The 18,595-nt window shown below is 43.9% G+C and overlaps 1 protein-coding gene across 1 annotated transcript in view; it reads left to right on the top strand.

Annotated features, from left to right (window-relative positions):
* Positions 1–18,595, top strand: part of LOC145414006 (sodium-coupled monocarboxylate transporter 1-like) — a 109,141-nt gene that overhangs the window by 80,931 nt on the left and 9,615 nt on the right. The window contains exon 12 of the mRNA XM_080283574.1: positions 17,281–17,401. Within this exon, the coding sequence (XP_080139700.1) occupies positions 17,281–17,401 (121 nt within the window). The remainder of the gene's footprint in view (positions 1–17,280; positions 17,402–18,595) is intronic.

Genomic DNA, 18,595 nt, shown 5'->3' with positions numbered 1-18,595 from the left:
GAAGATGACGTCAACCTGCTGGAGTATGTGATGAAGTTCAAAGAACGGCTGTCCACTGCTTTACAGCTGGCGAGAGAGAATTTAGGAGCTGCTCAGGAGAAGATGAAGACTTGGTATGATAAGAAGTCCAGGTTACGCCACTTTCAGCCAGGAGATCAGGTTTTGATTCTGCTACCAGTTCATGGGCAACCTCTTCAAGCCAAGTTTAGTGGTCCTTATTTCGTGGAGAAGAAACTCAGTGATGTCAACTATGTCATCGCCACACCAGATCGTAGAAAGAGCAAGCAACTATGTCACATCAACATGCTAAAGTTATATCACAGGCGGGACGAAAATAATCCAGTCTGCACTGTAGCTGTTCCACCCGAGTCTACAAGTGAAGTTCTCCCATGCAGCATGAGCCTGAGTGATAGTTTGGGGAAGAATCCTGATATCATGAATGATCTCCAGACTAAGCTTTCTCATCTACCTCCCAAGGAAAGGCAGGAGTTTTCGGCATTACTGCAGGAGTACCCGCAAGTGTTCCGTGCCACTCCAGGAAGAACTACTGTGTTGATGCATGATGTCGAGGTTGGAGACGCAAAGCCAATTAAACTGCCTCCTTACCGTGTGAACCCAGTGAAAGTTCCTCTCATCCAGAAGGAGCTTGGCTACCTGTTGGACCACAAGATGATTGAGCCCTGTCAGAGCGAGTGGAGTTCTCCTGTCACTCTAGTCCCTAAGCCAGGTGGGTCACAGAGGCTTTGCATCGACTACAGACGTGTTAATCAGATAACTAAAACAGACACTTACCCTCACCTTCGTGTGGAAGATTGCATAGACAAGATCGGAATGGCTAGGTACATAAGTAAGTTTGATTTGTTAAAGGGATACTGGCAAGTACCTATGACTGAACGTGGTAGGGAGATCTCATGTTTTGTAACACTAGGAAAGGCTTTTGCATGTTCTGTAATGCCGTATGGTATGAAGAATGCACCAGCCACATTTCAGAAGCTCATGAATGTTGTAACAGAGGGTTTGGCAGGGTGTGTTGTTTATATTGATGATGTATTAATCTTCAGTGACAACTGGAAAGATCACCTATGCCATGTCAGTAAATTTCTTGAGCGTTTGGTTCAGGCTAATCTTGTAGCTAATTTATCAAAGTGTGAGTTTGGTCAAGCTAAAGTTCAGTACCTTGGGTATGTAATTGGTGATGGACATGTTGCACCACCAGGAGCTAAGGTTCAGGTTATAAGTGATCTTCCCAGTCCTAAAAGTAGGAAAGAGCTACAAAGATTTTTGGGAATGGTAGGTTATTACAGGAGATTTGTTCTTAACTTTTCTATTCTTGTATCACCACTTACAGACCTACTGAAAAAGGGAGTTGAATTTGTCTGGACAGATAACTGTGAATCCTCTTTCAACAAACTTAAAGCTATTCTATTAAGTCAGCCAGTGCTCGCTACTCCAAATTTTGCTAAGCCTTTTAAGATGGCTGTTGATGCAAGTGATACAGGAGCTGGGGCTGTTTTGCTGCAAGAGGATGATCAGGGTATTGAACATCCTGTATCTTATTACAGTAAGAAGTTCACTCCACCTCAAAAGAACTACTCAACTATTGAGAAAGAGCTTTTGGCCTTGATTTTGGGTTTACAGCAGTTTTCATTTTATTTGTGTTCTGGTTTTGACCCCATAGTCATTTATACCGATCACAACCCACTGAAATTCCTTAGTAAGTTTAAAGATAAAAATCAGAGATTGACAAGATGGAGTCTACTTCTTCAGGAGTATTCATTAGACATACAACATGTCAAGGGGAAAGAAAATGTTATTGCAGATTGCTTATCTAGACTTTAGACAGATTGTTTTAGAGTAATAAGAAATTTCCTTTGTAAATTTCTTTTTTCTTTGTGGGGAGGTGTTACATAGCCTATGATTTCATCATCCTTTGTGTAATTTTAAAGCACAGTACGCTGCATGTTTGATCACGAGCGTGTTCTGCCTCAGTTCCCCCCTTCTACCGTTATAGTAGAGTAAGTCGTCATTTCTGGAGTTCAGACCAGGATTTTCATCTCTTTGTCCCCATGGCTTCATTTGCGCGTCCTTATTACAAGTTGTATCAAGCTCTCCTGGCCCCTATATAATGAGCTCAGCCTCTGCATCATTGCCACTTAGATCTGCTCCTCATTTTGTTTACATCTCTGTCCTCCCCTGTACAGATATTATTATTGTGAGTGCTCAAGAAATCTCCAAACATCTAGCAGCTGTGTGTAATTTGAGTATAACTGTTGTTGCATTTTTTCTTGTACTGTATAGCATAAGTTTAATTTGTAGGCCTAGTGAAGTTTTTGTAATTCATGTAGGGTTCTTTATGTCAGTCATTTTTGATAATAGTTTGTATCTGTAATTATTTATCTGGCATTCACTGAGTATTATCTGGTATCTCATTTTATCAGGGCTGACTTAGATAAATTTATTCTTGCTAATTTCGTGTTAATAGAGGCTATTGCAGTTAACCATATATTTGACCTGTTTATTTGCCATTACATTATCCTTATGAGTCCTGAATGTTTTGTTGTTAGTTTGAGCATTAAACTTTAACTTGTAATTTTACCTAACTCTTTGTTTTGAACCTGGAACTTTACGGGACAGTAGTGATTTTTAGTATTGTCACTTAAAGTGTACATTATCTTTCTCTGTTCCGAAACAGTATATATATATATATATATATATATATATATATATATATATATATATATATATATATATATATATATATATATATAAACAAACAGGCCAGAAAGAGCTACAGGGAAAATTTTTTTAAATCTTTGAATTACACATACACACACACACACACGCGCGCAGGAAAACAAAACACACACACACACACGTAGCAAAACAAAACACACAGACACACACACACACGTAGCAAAACAAAACACACAGACACACACACACACGTAGCAAAACAAAACACACAGACACACACACACACACACACACACACACGTAGCAAAACAAAACAACACAGCCAATGTTTATGCATCAAGGCATACTTCCTGTTCACCGCCTTCCAGGAAGTACGCGTGCAGCGACTCTGGAGGCATCTTTATCAGCAAAAAACATACGGTAAATGTCGTATTTTGAAAGAACCACAAAAACATGAATAAGTAAAAAAATAATAATAATAATAGTAATAATAAACGTGGCTTTTTCTCTGTTTAACCTCTATTGGTCGGAAGAACTCTAGTATTCCAAATAATACCAAACAATTTTATCAGCTGAGTCACAGGATCCCCAGTGTCATAAACTATGACACGGAAAAAAAAAATGAAGTAAATCAAATGTGACTAAAGTCATTTTAACATGAAGCGGTGCTATGGCACAGCAAACCTGTCCCCGACAGTCATTTTAATGCTGACGTATAAATCGGGTAAAAATTAACGATTTTATGCCCATTTGAAATTTTAGGTCCGACCCACCTGACGCTGACCCGCCCCTAACTGATGTAATGAGGCATGTTATGGGATGCAGACTTGAAAGGTGCACCTCAGGTTTTGGTTTCATGTCGATATGACGAATTTGAAAGGAGTTAAAACGAAAAAACATATTTTTTTTTGTTTACATATTTTGGGCCTACAGCCTAGGCCTTGACCCAATTTGGCCCAAAATTTATTCAAGTGATCAGAAAGTCATAGCCCATCATCCCAGTAATTTCAGTCAAAATCGCACCAGTAGTTTTCGCGTAAAGTTGTTTACAGACAAACAGACAGACAAACAGACAAACCGAGTGAAAACAATAACCGTCCCCAAGCCCCTCCGGGGCGAGGAGGGGTATAAATCAAAACAGCACTACCTATTCCACCCCTCGGAATTGAATATTGAAGTACATATTTTTTCTTATGTGAGTGAAGATTGGAGCCGCCAGCCGCCATTCCTGTGACAGACTCGTTTCCTCGTATTTCCTTTCCGTGGCCTGAAATAAGGTTCGCTTTGACAGGCCCGGGGGAGGGGGGGGATGTACGGAAGGAAGGAATGAGGGATGAAATAAGAAAAGCGGGAGGGATGAGGTGAGGAAGGAGGAAGGAATGATGTAAGGACAGAAGGGGGGAGGGGGGAATGCAGGGAAGGAGAGATGGAAGATAACTGGTGGGGAAGAAGGAAAAGGAAAGTGGAATGGTAATGAAAGCGAGAGGAACGAGGTGAGGAAGGAGAGACAGAAGGCAGGGATGGAAGGTAATGAGAAGACGAAGTTAAGGATGGAAGGAGGGATGAGATTGAGAGAGGTAAGAAAGGAGGAAAGAGAATGAATGTAGAAATGGAAGGTGCAGCAGAAGGTATGGAAAGAGGGAGGGGGAAGGTTGATGTACAGACGGACGAGTGATAGAAGAAATAGAGGGTGGCCGGAGAGGAAAGTACGTAAGGAATCAAGGACAGAGGTAAGGAAGAAAGATGGAAGGTATGGAAGGAATGAAAGGAGAGATGGAAGGTAAAGAAGGAGAGACAGAAGGGAGGGAAGGAAGGGAGAGGAGAGCTAAGCGGGAAAGGATGAAAGGATAAAGTACAGAATTAGGAGAGGGGAGGAATAATGGGCAGGAAAGAGGAAAGATTTTAGGGGAGGGAAGGAGGAAGAAGAGAACTGTGGAGAAGGAAGGAGAGATGGGATATGGAAAGTGAAAGCGTTGAGGAAATGATGGAGGGAGGAGAGAGACGGGACATGAAGAAGGAAAGACGGTAAGGAAGGTGGGAGAGGGAAGAAGAATAACAAATAAGGGGGATGAGGTGAGTTTAGGATGGAGATAAAATGCATGTAAGGATGAAACAGAAATGAGGAAAACAGAGAAGGAAGGAGGGATGAGGTAAGAAGGAGGGAGGAGAGACAGAAGATAGGGAGAGAGGAATGGAGGAAGGGATGTAGGGAAGAAGGAAGGGGAGAAGAGGAATGGAGGGACAGAAGGAAGGAGGGATGAGGCAAGAAAGAAGACAGGAGGACAGCAGGAATGTAGGGAAGAGGGGAGGGATAAAGCAGGGAAGGATTTTTTATGAATGGAGGACACCTGTAATCTGGTATATGGATTTCTTTTCCTTTCTCTGTTCACCTTCTAAGAGAAAAAAAAAAAGGAGAAGGAGATGGGAAAGAGAGAACATGAAAAGAAGCAGGAGGGAAAAAAAGAACAAGAAGAGAGGGAAAGAAAGACCACGAAAAGAGGGCAGGAGGGGCGGGTGGTAAAAAGAATTAGATGGAAAAGGTGGCCTGGTAAAATGAAAAGGAACTGAAGGAAGACATGGTAGAGAGAAAGTGGATATGAAATGAAGGGAGGGAGGAAAGACTGAGGGATGGGCACTTGAAGAGGGATGGAAGAGGGTGTTTGTGTGTATCCAGTCGTAGTACACATGCTCTAGGGTCGTGCTGTCTTGTCTCCTGTGTGTGTGTGTGTGTGTGTGTGTGTGTGTGTGTGTGTGTGTGTGTGTGTGTGTGTGTGTGTGTGTGTGTGTGTGTGTGTGTGTGTGTGTGTTGAAAGGATGTGCGCGGGGTAGAAGAGTGGGTGGTAAGGAATTCGTGAGCGTGAGGATGAGAATGGTGGGTGGGTGTGGGTGTACGGATGAGGGCCAGGAGGGAGGGTGGGTGTTAGGGTGGGTGTTCGGGCGGGAAGAAAGGGTGGGTGTTCGGGCGGGAAGAAAGGGTGGGTGTTAGGGTGGGACGAGAGGGCGGGTGTGGGGGTGGGGAGGTAGGGTGGGAGGGGCAGGGTAGGCCTAACACGCCGTCATGTCTGTAAATATCTGGCTAAATTGTTTACTGGCTCGCGTGCAGGGTGGGTGGGGGAGAAGATCTGGGGTGGGGGGGTGAGGGGAAGATGTAGACAGACCAGGGAGGGCCAAGGGGTGAGGGAGGATCAGGGGAGGGTTATGGGTAAGGAAGGATGAGAGGAGGGTTAAGGGTGAGGGAGGATCAGGGGAGGGTTAGGGGTGAGGGAGGATCAGGGGAGGGTTAGGGGTGAGGGAGGATTAGGGGAGGGTTAGGGGTGAGGGAGGATCATGGGAGGGTTACGGGGTGAGGGAGGACCAGGGAAGAGTTACGGGGTGAGGGAGGATCAGGGAGGGTCACGGGGTGAGGGAGAATCAGGGGAGGGTTATGGGGTGAGGGAGAATCAGGGGAGGGTTAGAGGGTAAGGGAGGATCAGGGGAGGGTTAGGGATGAGGGAGGATCAGGGGAGGGTTAGGGGGTGAGGGAAGATCAGGGGAAGGTTAGGGGGTGAGGCAGGATCAGGGGAGGGTTAGGGATGAGGGAGGATCAGGGGAGGGTTAGGGGGTGAGGGAAGATCAGGGGAAGGTTAGGGGGTGAGGCAGGATCAGGGGAGGGTTAGGGATGAGGGAGGATCAGGGGAGGGTTAGGGGGTGAGGGAAGATCAGGGGAAGGTTAGGGGGTGAGGTAGGATCAGGGGAGGGTTACGGGGTGAGAGAGAATCAGGGGAGGGAGGATCAGGGGAGGGTTAGGAGGTAGGGGAATCTGGGAGGTGAGAGGGGCGAGATACTGTAAGGTGGAGCAAGGTCAGAAGGGGATATGTGATGGGCAGGGTGGAAAGAGATAAAGTAGGGAACGCTATGAGAGATAAAGAGGGAGGGTGTAGGGTGAGAGGGAATGAGGAGGGTGAGGGGGGATGAGGAGGGTGAGGGAGGGGTAAGGAGGATGAGGGAAGGGTGAGGAAGGTGTGTAAGGATGTGGGAGGAGTAAAAGTCAGGGAGGTGTGAAGGAGGATGAGGGAGGGGTGAGGGAGAAAAGGGGGAGGGGTGAAGTGATGTGGGTAAGGTCTGGCTGAGAGGGTAGGGGCGGGGTGATGCCTGTCAGGAGTTGATGAGAAGTTAGGAGTAGGCTGGTGGGCAGCGAGGGGTGAGAGACAGGCGGAGGGAGGAGGGAAAGAGAGAACCCGCGAGGGAAGGGAAGAGGGACAGATAGGCTGGAGGAAACAGGGGAGGGAGAGACATGTAGGAAGGGAGAGGGGAGGAGAGACAGGCTGGAGAGGACAGGGGAGGGAGAGATAAGTTGAAGGGGAGAGGGGAGGGAGAAATAAGCATGAGAGGGGGAAGGAGAGAGTGAATGAAACGTGTACGAGACAGGCGGACAAAATAGGAAGAGAAAGACTGGGAGATGTTGGAACTTGGAGGAGAAAGGTCTTAAGATGGACTGGCAGAGGGAGAAGGGGAAAGATAGGTTGGGGGAAGGGAGGTGCGGGAGAGATGGGGGAAACAGAAGAATGTGGAAATTATACAATACATAAATCACTTAGAGTTCTCTCTTTCACTCCCTGGAACCATTCGGTGTGAAGGCCCCAGATAAGTGCACTTCAAGGGGGCGGGGCGGGGGGAGGAAGGGAAGGGTAAAGAAAGGAATGGGGAGGGGGAAGGAGGAGGGGGAAGGGGAGGGTGGAGGGTTTTCATCATCATCATCTGGTACTACTGGTTCAATGCGGGACACAGGTTTTTTCCCAATATCCTTCACTCTGACCTGGGATCGTATTGAAAAACTCTTCAGCACCGTGCATGGGACTGTTTATATAATTATTTTCACTTACGATATACAGTAACTAAACAATTTACAGCCGGAGTACTACAAATAATAATGTGCAAAAAAAGGAAAAGAAAAAAAAAAGGACTACCTGACTACTATGATTTTTTTTAAATAATGAAAATTGGCTAAGATATTTACCTCCACCAAGGAGGTTGTTTTGGGCTGGGGTTGTGTATCTGTCTGTCTGTCAGCATTATTTTGGAAAAACTGTTGGATGGAGTGGCACCAAATTTGGAACAGCGTATGACTGACTATCATCTAAAGAACAAATAATAAAACTCTGGGCGAAAAAAGTGAGAGGTCAAGATCGAGGTCACGCAAAACACGAAGTGAGGAACCAGGCTGTCTTTGCAGAGGTATGTGCTCTCCGAGTGCTCTTGCTCATGAATACTTCTATATCCTGTTCCGTCCCAGCCTTATTCACGAACCTCATCCCTTCCTTTCATTCCACCTCTGAGGCTGTCAGTCAGTCACATCAGATATCTAAATATCATCTGTTATGCAACTTCGAAACACCTCACCTGCCATCACCATTTCTAATTTAAAACACTCCTCTCAGATGACCTATACATTTTACCCACGCTCTCGAAGCAAGAGTGGGTGTTATGTTTTGATTACGCGATGGGGAAAGGTCAAAGGTTAAGGCCACATGGAAAGGTCAAAATTCAGTCACAGGGAAAAGTCAAGGTCATTGTCAGTGTTAAAAGTCAGCTACAGCAGTTCTTATCCGATCTGAGCCAAAGTTGGTGGAAGGGTGAAGGATTAGGCGAGAATCAAGAAATTCGTGTTTGAGAGTAATCTGTCGAAGGTCAAGGTCACAAGTTCAAGGCAAAGTCAAATATTCGGCCCTTGGACCAGTTGGCGGAAGTGGGTGCTGGGTCCTCTGAGTGCTCCTTGTTCTTCATCTTGCCACTGCCTGACGATTTTATGCTGTTTAGATTTTTCGATATGGAAGTGTTTGCTAAGGCTCGCCCTTTTCAGTCCTTCGGCACTAAAGGGTCTCCTGAGATGAATAAAATCGTCCCATAGGTAGGAAAATAAATAAATAGTCATCGGACTGAAAGGCGTACTCACCTCCTTCAGATGACTTATTATCCCTACCACACGATTTCATTCAGTTATTTACTCCATTACTAAAAGAAAGGAATAAATGAAAGCTTCCAGAATTCCTCCACTTCCAAGTCTCTCTTAGTCTGAATAAAGTCGTCTAGATGTAAGACAAATAATGCAAAATGACGCCCTCGAGGTAAAAACTATAATTTTTTGGATTTTTTTTTTCCCCTGCACCCTGAAGAGCGGCCAAATACAATGTGTGCCTCTCACTGTGTCACTCACACATGCATTCCCTGAGTCACTGTACCATGTTGAAGGGTTGTGTAGGCCTTAAGGTGTGCTGAGGGGTGAAGGGTATGAAAGCCTACAAACATATTCATGCACACTCAAATACACAATACATGAGAACGATCGTGTACCTGTGTCGTGCCGGAATAGTTGCAAATATGACACATTGAAACATGGTAGGGCACTGGGCAGTGGGCCGACAGGGTGCAATTTAAGTGCTTAACCATTAAATAATAACTTCTTTTCCTGTGCCGTAATTCTGGGGTGGGTGCGGTTATCAAAGGTGTCCCATGTCTTATCTTCGACACCTCCCTTATCCAATCATCTTTTATTGCACTATGCGGAAAATTACGTTTTCCTTTCCATTCCTCTTTCACGCCTCTAAAGCTTAAGTTCTAGAAACTTTGGAAAGCTTCAGGTTTCCAATCCATAATTCTGAATGAGGACACAAATTATCTTTCGTATGTACTTCATTTTTTACCGTAACGAAAACTGATACTAAGTGTTATCAAACTCCCTCCGTACATGTTACATATTTTTCTTCGCCTGATTCGTTGTAATGAAATAAATTGTGGGAGGTGCCAGCCTTAACAACTTCAGGCACTTCATGTTATGTTTTCACTGGAAGCGGCCGAGTAAAGCTTAAGTACGTGGCGGTGTGGGGGCAAAGGAGGGCGGTGATGCAGGACGGGTGAGGGGAAGGACGTGGGTGTATGAGAGGGCAGGGAAGGAGAGTGGATGGGGGTGGAGAGTGGGTGCAGGGAGGGGATGGGATGAGGAGGGCATGGAAGGGGGTGGGATGAGGTCATGGAAGGAGCTGAGGGTGTGAGTGGGGCCAACTCTTTCAGCAGGAGGACTTTTTTTTTTTTATTGTTCTCCACATGATTATATTACGCTTTGGACAGAGTTTCAGAACTGAGGGGGAGGGGGTGTACTTAGCCATAATTAACCGCTTCAGTACGAGTGGACGAATGCTGAATAAAATAGCTTGCAGTTAGCTAAAACAAAATAGACAATACAAGCTGATGATGTTACAGTATCACCATTCACAAACACTGGCGAAACTCGAAACCAGTGTGCACAAATGACGATAGGAATGTGGCAGGATGGGATGGATGTTAGACAACGAAGGTGCACTAACTAAACAGTAAGAAGATGGATGAGGAGCAGGAGGAGGAGGAGGATAAAAAATGAAATATTTTCACACAATGGCGTTTTCCTGTGCTTCTGCTAACCAAGGGCGATTTTTTCATCGTAGGAGACCATTCAAGAAGCGAAGATATTAATAAAAGATATATTTAACCTCACCCGTTTGAAAAATATCTAGAAAGCTGAGTAAAATAGTCGGGATATAACAAGGCAGAACTCGCTGTCTAACTAAAGTGTGGAAAACAGAAAATTCCCGTGAATACAGAACGAAAAGAGGAAGAACAAGGGAGAGAAAAAGAAGGATGGTGATGAGGAAGAGAGGGGGAGGCGGTGGTGGGGGGGCGGGTGGTGGTTTATGTGATGGGGCGGGAGGTGGGAGGGTGGTGAGTGATGGTGATGAGTGAAGGTGAGTGATGGTGATGACGCAAGGGTGGTGAGGCCAGGTAGGAGTGATGGTGACTTGGTGATGAGTAAGAGAGGGTCAGGGTGGTGGAGATGGTGATATATGTGGTAGCAGTGGTAACAGCATCAGCAGTGTTAAAAATGGTGATGGTGACAGTGACGGTAACAGTACGAAGGAAACAAACAGCAACAGAACCAGCCTAATGGTTCTTTCGAGGCTAACTGTTACAAAAAAGACTATGGTTGTGGTACCCTTTCCCTGAGTCGAAGCTAAGGACCGTAAACCAAAAAAGACTTTCCCACCCACCAAACCCTCCACTCGACATGCGGCAATGGGGAAAAAAAAAATGGTAACGAAAATTTTATGGGAAAAGATGAGAGGAAAATTATATACTGCACTAACCTACTCTGTAAAAGGAAAATAATAACAGGTGTATAAAGATGCTGGACTGTTCCTTTGTTCTCCGTGAACTGGATGTGGGAAAAACAATTACATTTTCTATTAATCAGTGTTTAGCTGGGGATTAGAAGCTAGATACTTATCTAAGTGACTTTTACATGTTTTTACTCTATCGTTGTTTACCTCATTCCTTGGAATTTTCTTTCCCATGTGTTTACAACCGTCCTGAAGAAACTGTTTACTTCATTTGGCTGGAAATGTTTACCAACAGTTTTATACCCAACCGGTGTTACCTCGTCTAACTCGACCAGAATTCGGTCAAATAACTTAACGGCTGCCACATCATATCAATTAAAACTCTTGAGTTCTTTTAATAAAACTTCGTAATCTACGTTGTGGCAAGTCAAATAGGCTATATTAAGTTCTACGTTCCTCGTATGATACGTTCCTCAATCTGGGTACGGTATAATTTTCACCACCATTCACTGTACTCTCAATAATTTCTCTTGTCTCTCTTGTACTACGATGAAACATCCCGAAGTACAATACTCAAGGTGTGGGCGTAATTTGAAACTGTACAGTGTGAGGAAGATATTCTCCGATTTGAATCCGAATGTTCAATATATGTATTCTTTATTTCTGCTGTGTACCGCAGCCTTGGTTTTAAGTTATCTGTTATGAGCATCTGTCTTGTTTATATTAGGAATCTGAGTATTATTCAGAGTGTAGTTATCTTTTTTGCTGTTACTTCCAATATTTAATACTCTGAATTAAAATACATTTGCCACGTTTAAGCCAACATGAACAGTCTGTGAAGATCTACTCTAAGTCATCGTCTTTCTACAGGTATCCACTCAGTTACAGATTCTTGTATCATGAACATATTCAGATCAACACAAATCTTCATCAATATCACCAATATGAATAAAAACGGAAATAGATAAAAAGAAACTTGTGGCACTCAGCTTGTAACATGTATTCTTTCCCATTATTAAAAACTCCCTGTCTATGTTTCATAAGCCAGTCATCGATCCACCTTGGCACACTGCCACTGAAACCATAACGCACGATTTGGTGATGGCTTTTGTTGGCAACATGATCGAGTGCTTTCTGCAGAACCAGAAAGATGGAAATTCTGCTTTCATACATATCATTAATGGCACGATAAACTGTCCCGAAATAAATTCTTTGAGAGTTTGATGAAATTATTTTTCTCTAAAGGACAGTGGTGATGTCGAGAGAAAGAGGGGTGACATGTATATAAGTGATGTGGGGGCAGTGTGGGTAGTGAGGGAGGGAGAGTGGGTTGGGGGAAGGGGAGAGGAGAGGGGAGAGAGGGAATGGAATGAGGTGAGGAGATAAGTGGGGGAGTGGAGGGATAGAGACAAGGACGAGGGGAGGGAAAGAGGCAAGGGAGGTAGACAGGGAGGAGAATGGGTGAGGGGAGGGAGTGAATGAGAGAGAGAGAGAGAGAGAGAGAGAGAGAGAGAGAGAGAGAGAGAGAGAGGAGGGGGTAGGAGGGGAGAGGGCCACGGTAAGCGAGGGAGGAAGGGCGGTAGAAAGAGAGGGAAAAGAGAGCCAGAGAGAGTGAGAGAGAGGGAGAGAGTTGTTGCCATGGATTCCAGCAGCAACTCTCCCCAAGCTCTCTCTCTCTCTCTCTCTCTCTCTTTCTCTCACACACACACACACACACACATTTACTTTCTCATGCTACCGTGCCTCTCTTTACCATTTCTATAACGTGTTCTCTCCCAACCTTCTCCTCTCTCTCTCTCTCTCTCTCTCTCTCTCTCTCTCTCTGTTTCTACGCAGTACCACTCTCCGGCCGCCACCCCACCATCAATCTTGCAACCATTCCCTTTAAATGCGTATTGATCGAACACCAAGGCGGCCGCAAAACAAGATTCACTTTTTCCAAACTTTGCCGGAGAGCTGGTAATTTCCACAACACTTCCCCCTGAAAAAAATCCCCCTAAAAATTCTAAAAGGAAAAATAATACGCAAACTTTCAACCAGATCTAAACACCTGGTTGAAGTTCCTGACCTAATTCAGAAGGGGTGGGCATGTAACAACGAGGCACACGGCGAAGCTAACAGGAAAATATCGTCCTTACCACACAATGGCAGGGATGACGCCAGTAGGCCTACTGTATTTCTGCTAACACTGGACGTTATTCATGTGTGTCAATGATACATCAGTGTAATAACTCTCTCACGGTCAGGACAATTCCTGTATTGTATGCTAAATAACGCTAGACAATATGGTTCATCTGAGTGGGTCTTACGGAACTCTTTAAAAATGACTCAAAATTCTTTACTTACGAGAAATTACACATTATCTCCTTTCCACACATCGTGTTGCATGAAAATAAATTTGCGTACCTACAAAAAATCATAACAAAATGACAAAAACTTCAACAACTACCACTGTTGTCTGTCCCTCCCACTTGCTATGACCTCCATGACGCAATGTGGCCAGGAAATAAAAATAACTTCATAGAAAACGGTATTCTCGCCTACCCAAACAACCAACATTCTTACCATTAGCTGCCACAGCCACAACAACCACCAAAATATGACAAAATCTATACACCAATTCATTTTTATCCTTCTCACGGTCGCTCCATCTCAAGAAGCTATTTTATTCCGAAACGCCAGGCGACTTCATTCAGCTGAGGGTTATCGTCGTCCGTACATTAAACCGCTTAGTGGAATGGAACCTCCCTGTTTTTGGTGGTAATTTCTGAATCAGATGAGTCAGACGGAAAGTGTTTAGCCTGCCCATATTACTGCTGACTGCACTCTGTAATGTGGGATGCAGGCTAACCATACTTGCTAGTCACAGGCGTTCCATAAATGAGTGTCAAAATTTAAAGTGTTTTGTACTCCACTTTGCACTTTAAAGTTTAAGCATACGACCTCTAGTCACTGAGGCCTGAAAACATCACCAGCATCTCTCTCATGAATGGCACAACTGTGATACATTCCAGGCAGCTTCAGACGACTTTATTTAGCGAAATGAATCATAGAAGCCTTGAGTGAAAGAAAAAAAAAAAAAACGTAAATATGCGTGACCAAAACTCAGCATACCATAATTTTTTTCCATATATCAGTCTGCCTGGATATTACCTGAAACCTAACCTAACAACAAATAACTATACCTATACACCTTGGCATTTTCCCCTAAGGAGGTATCAGATACAGGACGACACACTCACCAAATCACTCACGCACACACACACACATATTTACTCGTATCTTAACAACAGGTATAAAATCACCGCCAAACAAGTGCCCTCGACTACCAATGCTACCAACATTCTGGCAACAACAATTAGCACAGCCACAACAACCAATGTAAATTAGCAGTTCCTCATACCTAAGACCTAAATAATCACTATCCAAGTATCCTGTGGCTACAACTAACAGTAACCACACTAAAACTATATCACGAACAACTATCAGCCTAACTATCCATCAGTCAATCGAATAATTTAACTACTAATTCCTTATCCCGGAATTTACCCAGGATCACACACGGCAGATTAATAATAATAATAATTATTATTTTTTTATCAAGCCACGAACCACCACCATCAAATGAAAACCATTGTATGCAGTCTGCTTTCGGTAGGACAATTTTTTTTAATCCTTCTCTTGAAACCACGCATGAATTCTTTGTGAAGTGGTTTGTATTAATACCTATTAACATTTTCAGCATCATAACTCACACTCTCTCTCTCTCATATATATATATATATATATATATATATATATATATATATATATATATATATCCCACCACCATCTGCCAATTTTTTTCTTGAAGAAGACCACAGTACAACCAAGCCCATGGTAAAATAACTCTTAACAGGTAGACTTGCGCACGTCTGGTGGTAAGACACCCCCCCCCCCGCCCGCCCTCCCCCTCGTAACGTCACATGGAGCACCAAACTGGCTCAGTCAGCCTACACATATATTGAGCAGCTATATTTGGGGAACAGATTTGGGATCTTGGTTCTGTTCGTGGACCATTTTGCAGCTGACATTACGGAAATGATATCCATATGTATATTCACATCCAAATATGCATATGTACAGTATATTCACATCCAAATATGCATATGTACATTCACATCCAAATAATGTTATGGTTATCAGCTGTATTTTGACGTTGTCATTTCTGTAAAATTATAGTTTTAGCCAATCACAGAATTACGAGATTTTGATAGTTTTTTTTTTTTTCCCTCGGTATATCAGACAATTCTAAGACACTTTTCTTCTATGGCATTTTCGTCGAACATTATTTTGGGTGTCATATGCACTGAAACACTTCAATATAATGATAAAACTCTGCTGAAAATATTCCTACAAATAAGGTAGCACCACCAAAGTAAAAAATTATCGCACAGTATAAATCGATTAAATTCCGCATGGTGACGTTTGTTAGGCTCAGCACAATAGGTAATATATGATAAGACTAGCCTGCTGCAGCAAATTTCAGTTCGTTGCTCATCTTAGTCTACAGTACGGTACCTACCTTCATTATCATGCACCCTCTTGGGATGGGACTGCATCAGCCTTCAGTAATCGGACTGTAGCAGGTGGTTCTTGAGCCAACAGTTCATATTCCAAGTGTATGGCATACTGTGATAGGCTGAAATTAATTGAGCCGACTCTACCCGAGTCGGGTGGATGTTTGTCTGCACTCTCCTCCACAAACTTATCCATTTTTTTAACTCACTGTTTTTCGGGAATCTGTGGAGTTTCTAAACGGTTTCTTTACTCCTCCCGCTACATCCAAATACACTATAGCAGCCCATTGCTCAAGAACTATTAGTTATTTACCAAAAAAAAAAAAAAAAAAAAAAAATATGGATCGCCCCAACCACCGCCACCCACAAGCCAGTCCCAGACGTACACAAAGTTTTGTGAACCAGTCTGTCATAACGGCTCTCAGCCAGTGAAAGGCGAGATGCGAAGAACAGCAACAAAATGGTAATCTTAAGAGTCTACCTTCTTTTTTTAGTTGCTTTACCACGACCAAACCCATCACAGTTTTCCCCTTCATCCCAAGGACACAGTATTTCATTTTTGCCATCTGCTGATGATTCTGATAGCCTTGGGAGCGATTCTTGGAAACAGATGTGCTGTGCTAAGCTGACTCTGTGCCTTCTTTACCCCTACACAGTTGTTGACTTCATACACGGGTTTTAAAACATTTGCCCCTGTGCAGAGTACAACTCTCATATGTGGGAAGGCTCCTCACATACAGCCATTCTCAACAGGGTGGAGTCGAAGGCTTTTCGTCTTACAAACTCTCCTCCTCTTACTGGCTCCATACAGCCTCTTTCTCTTCTCCGCACTGTTGCACATAAATCTTTTTCTAACGCTGCTTCAATGGTCACTGCTCCTCTGAACTGTCTGCTTGTTCCACCACTACGGCGGGCACGTAACACCCGTCTGGTAACAAACTCTCATCCCATTTCTGTCCAACTCTCTAACGCATGAATTAACCGTTACTCCCAGTCCTTCATGAATGCAACAGGTCAGCTCTGGAACCGTTTCCCTCTGTCTATATTTCTTACTGCCTATGATCTCCAGTCTTTCAAAAGGAGTGTGTCCAGGCATCTCGCAATGAACGGATCTTGAATATGGCTCTCTGTTATCTTGTTTTTGTTTTTTCTTGGCGGGAACACTCTGGAGGCTCCTGGCCTTTGGTTCCTTCTTCCTTGCATTAAATATATATATATATATATATATATATATATATATATATATATATATATATATATATATATATATATATATATATATATATATATACGCGGTAGCCTCCATTTTGCCCTCCAACACGAGGTCTTTCCGAAACTGAATACAGTTGTCTGCAGACAGCGAGAATATACCAGACGTTATCACGTCGTACTGGTGCAGGGGTCACATCAAACCGCAAACATCCTCCTCTCCTCTTCTACTTAATCTAAATTCTATTTTTATCCTCTCTCTCTCTCTCTCTCTCTCTCTCTCTCTCTCTCTCTCTCTCTCTCTCTCTCAAACACATAGGACACACCAAACGAACCACCACAAACCTAATCCTCTAACCATCACCATCCTCAGGTATACAATACCCAAAGAAGTGTAGCCAGGGAGTCCAGGCAAACCCACCCAGCCGTCTCAGTCAACACCACAACACAATCCACACCATCACTACCACAGCTTCCTTGGCTGAATGAAATCGCCCTGTGGCAGCAACAATATACTGGACTCCAACAGTGTACATGGAAGGCAATGCGGTACCGGATTTTCTCTTTAAAGATCGCGTTGCAGCCGAAATAAATCCTTCCTTATGATGGCGAGGTACGAATGGAGGAAGAAGCGTATGTAGCGAGTGGTGTGACAGTGGAGATGTTGTAATGGCTGTGTTTTTGTGTGTCAGTGTTTAAGTGATGGGTATGAACTGACAGGGTGCCAATACTACCATCAGGATTCTAACTACCATCACCTAATTCCAACGTCAGCCACGCGGTCTGAGTGTCGAATCCAGGACTTGGGTGGAAGTACGGTACAATGTAAGAGGCACACGTACCCACCGTCCTACCACAGCTCCACCATTAATATACCGGTTATTAAAGGACTGATTATTGTACTGAAAGAGTTGAATACAGTGACTAACCACTTCACTGCAGGAGGTCGTGCCTAAGATGAATGCACTGGAGTCTCCTGGTAACAAGACTAAAATACAAGTTGTGGCCGTACTGAATGGGCTAACTTGCGAGCAGCGGTGACCGAACTACACTGGAGAATAACAACACAAAGTTATAACCCTGGAGATGTTCACGCCTGACAAACACAAAAAAAGCAAATAAAAGAAACAACAGAGAAACGCAGTACCAATATCCACAAGAAAGAACTGGTCAACAGATAAAAGATTTCCAAAGGATCAACGCCAGATAATATTGCACACCAGATGGCAACTACAACAAAAATTCCTCACTATAAAAATTCCTACCACTACAATAGCTATCACTATCACAAATATTCCCAAAACCGGTCTACCATCACTACGTCTACCAACACAACCACAGTCAAATCACCACAACCACCACCACCATCACCACCACCTCCAACACCACCACCTCCACCACCATCACCACCACCTCCAACACCATCAGTGACCTTAACATCAACACCACCACCTCTAATACTACTGATGCAACAACAACTACTATTACTACTACTATTAACAACAACCACAAGCACCATAAACTATCACCACCACTATCACACACCAGCCCATCCAGCCATCACCACTCCTATCGACCATCACGATCACCACCCCCTCATCCTGGCCACCACCTGCCATCATCACCACCATCCCAACCACTACCACACCACCACCATTACCCAACCACCACCACTACCACCATCCCCTTTCCACCCCCACCACCACCACCATCCCAACCACTACCACACCACCTCCATTACCCAACCACCACCACTACCACCATCCCCTTTCCACACCCCCCCCCACCACCACCACCACTTCAACACCATGGCGGTCATTTTGCCTATCTCGCCTCATTTTTCAGCCTGCATTAACCTCAATAGTCATGCCATTCATTATTACTCTCAGCCCTAAAACATTTCTTTACGCCTTCATCCTGCCTCACAGTCTCTCTGTCTCTCTCTCTCTCTCCTTCACTTCTCTTCTTGCCTCCCATCCTTTCCATCTCCTTCCTTCCTTGTGGTCA

Source organism: Coenobita brevimanus, chromosome 98 (assembly GCF_032717465.1).
Source record: "Coenobita brevimanus isolate Jiangsu-jjx chromosome 98, ASM3271746v2, whole genome shotgun sequence".
In the NCBI taxonomy this organism is placed as follows: Eukaryota; Metazoa; Arthropoda; class Malacostraca; order Decapoda; family Coenobitidae; genus Coenobita; species Coenobita brevimanus.
Note: the sequence above shows the minus strand (reverse complement) of the source record. Positions and strands in the feature narration are given on the sequence as shown.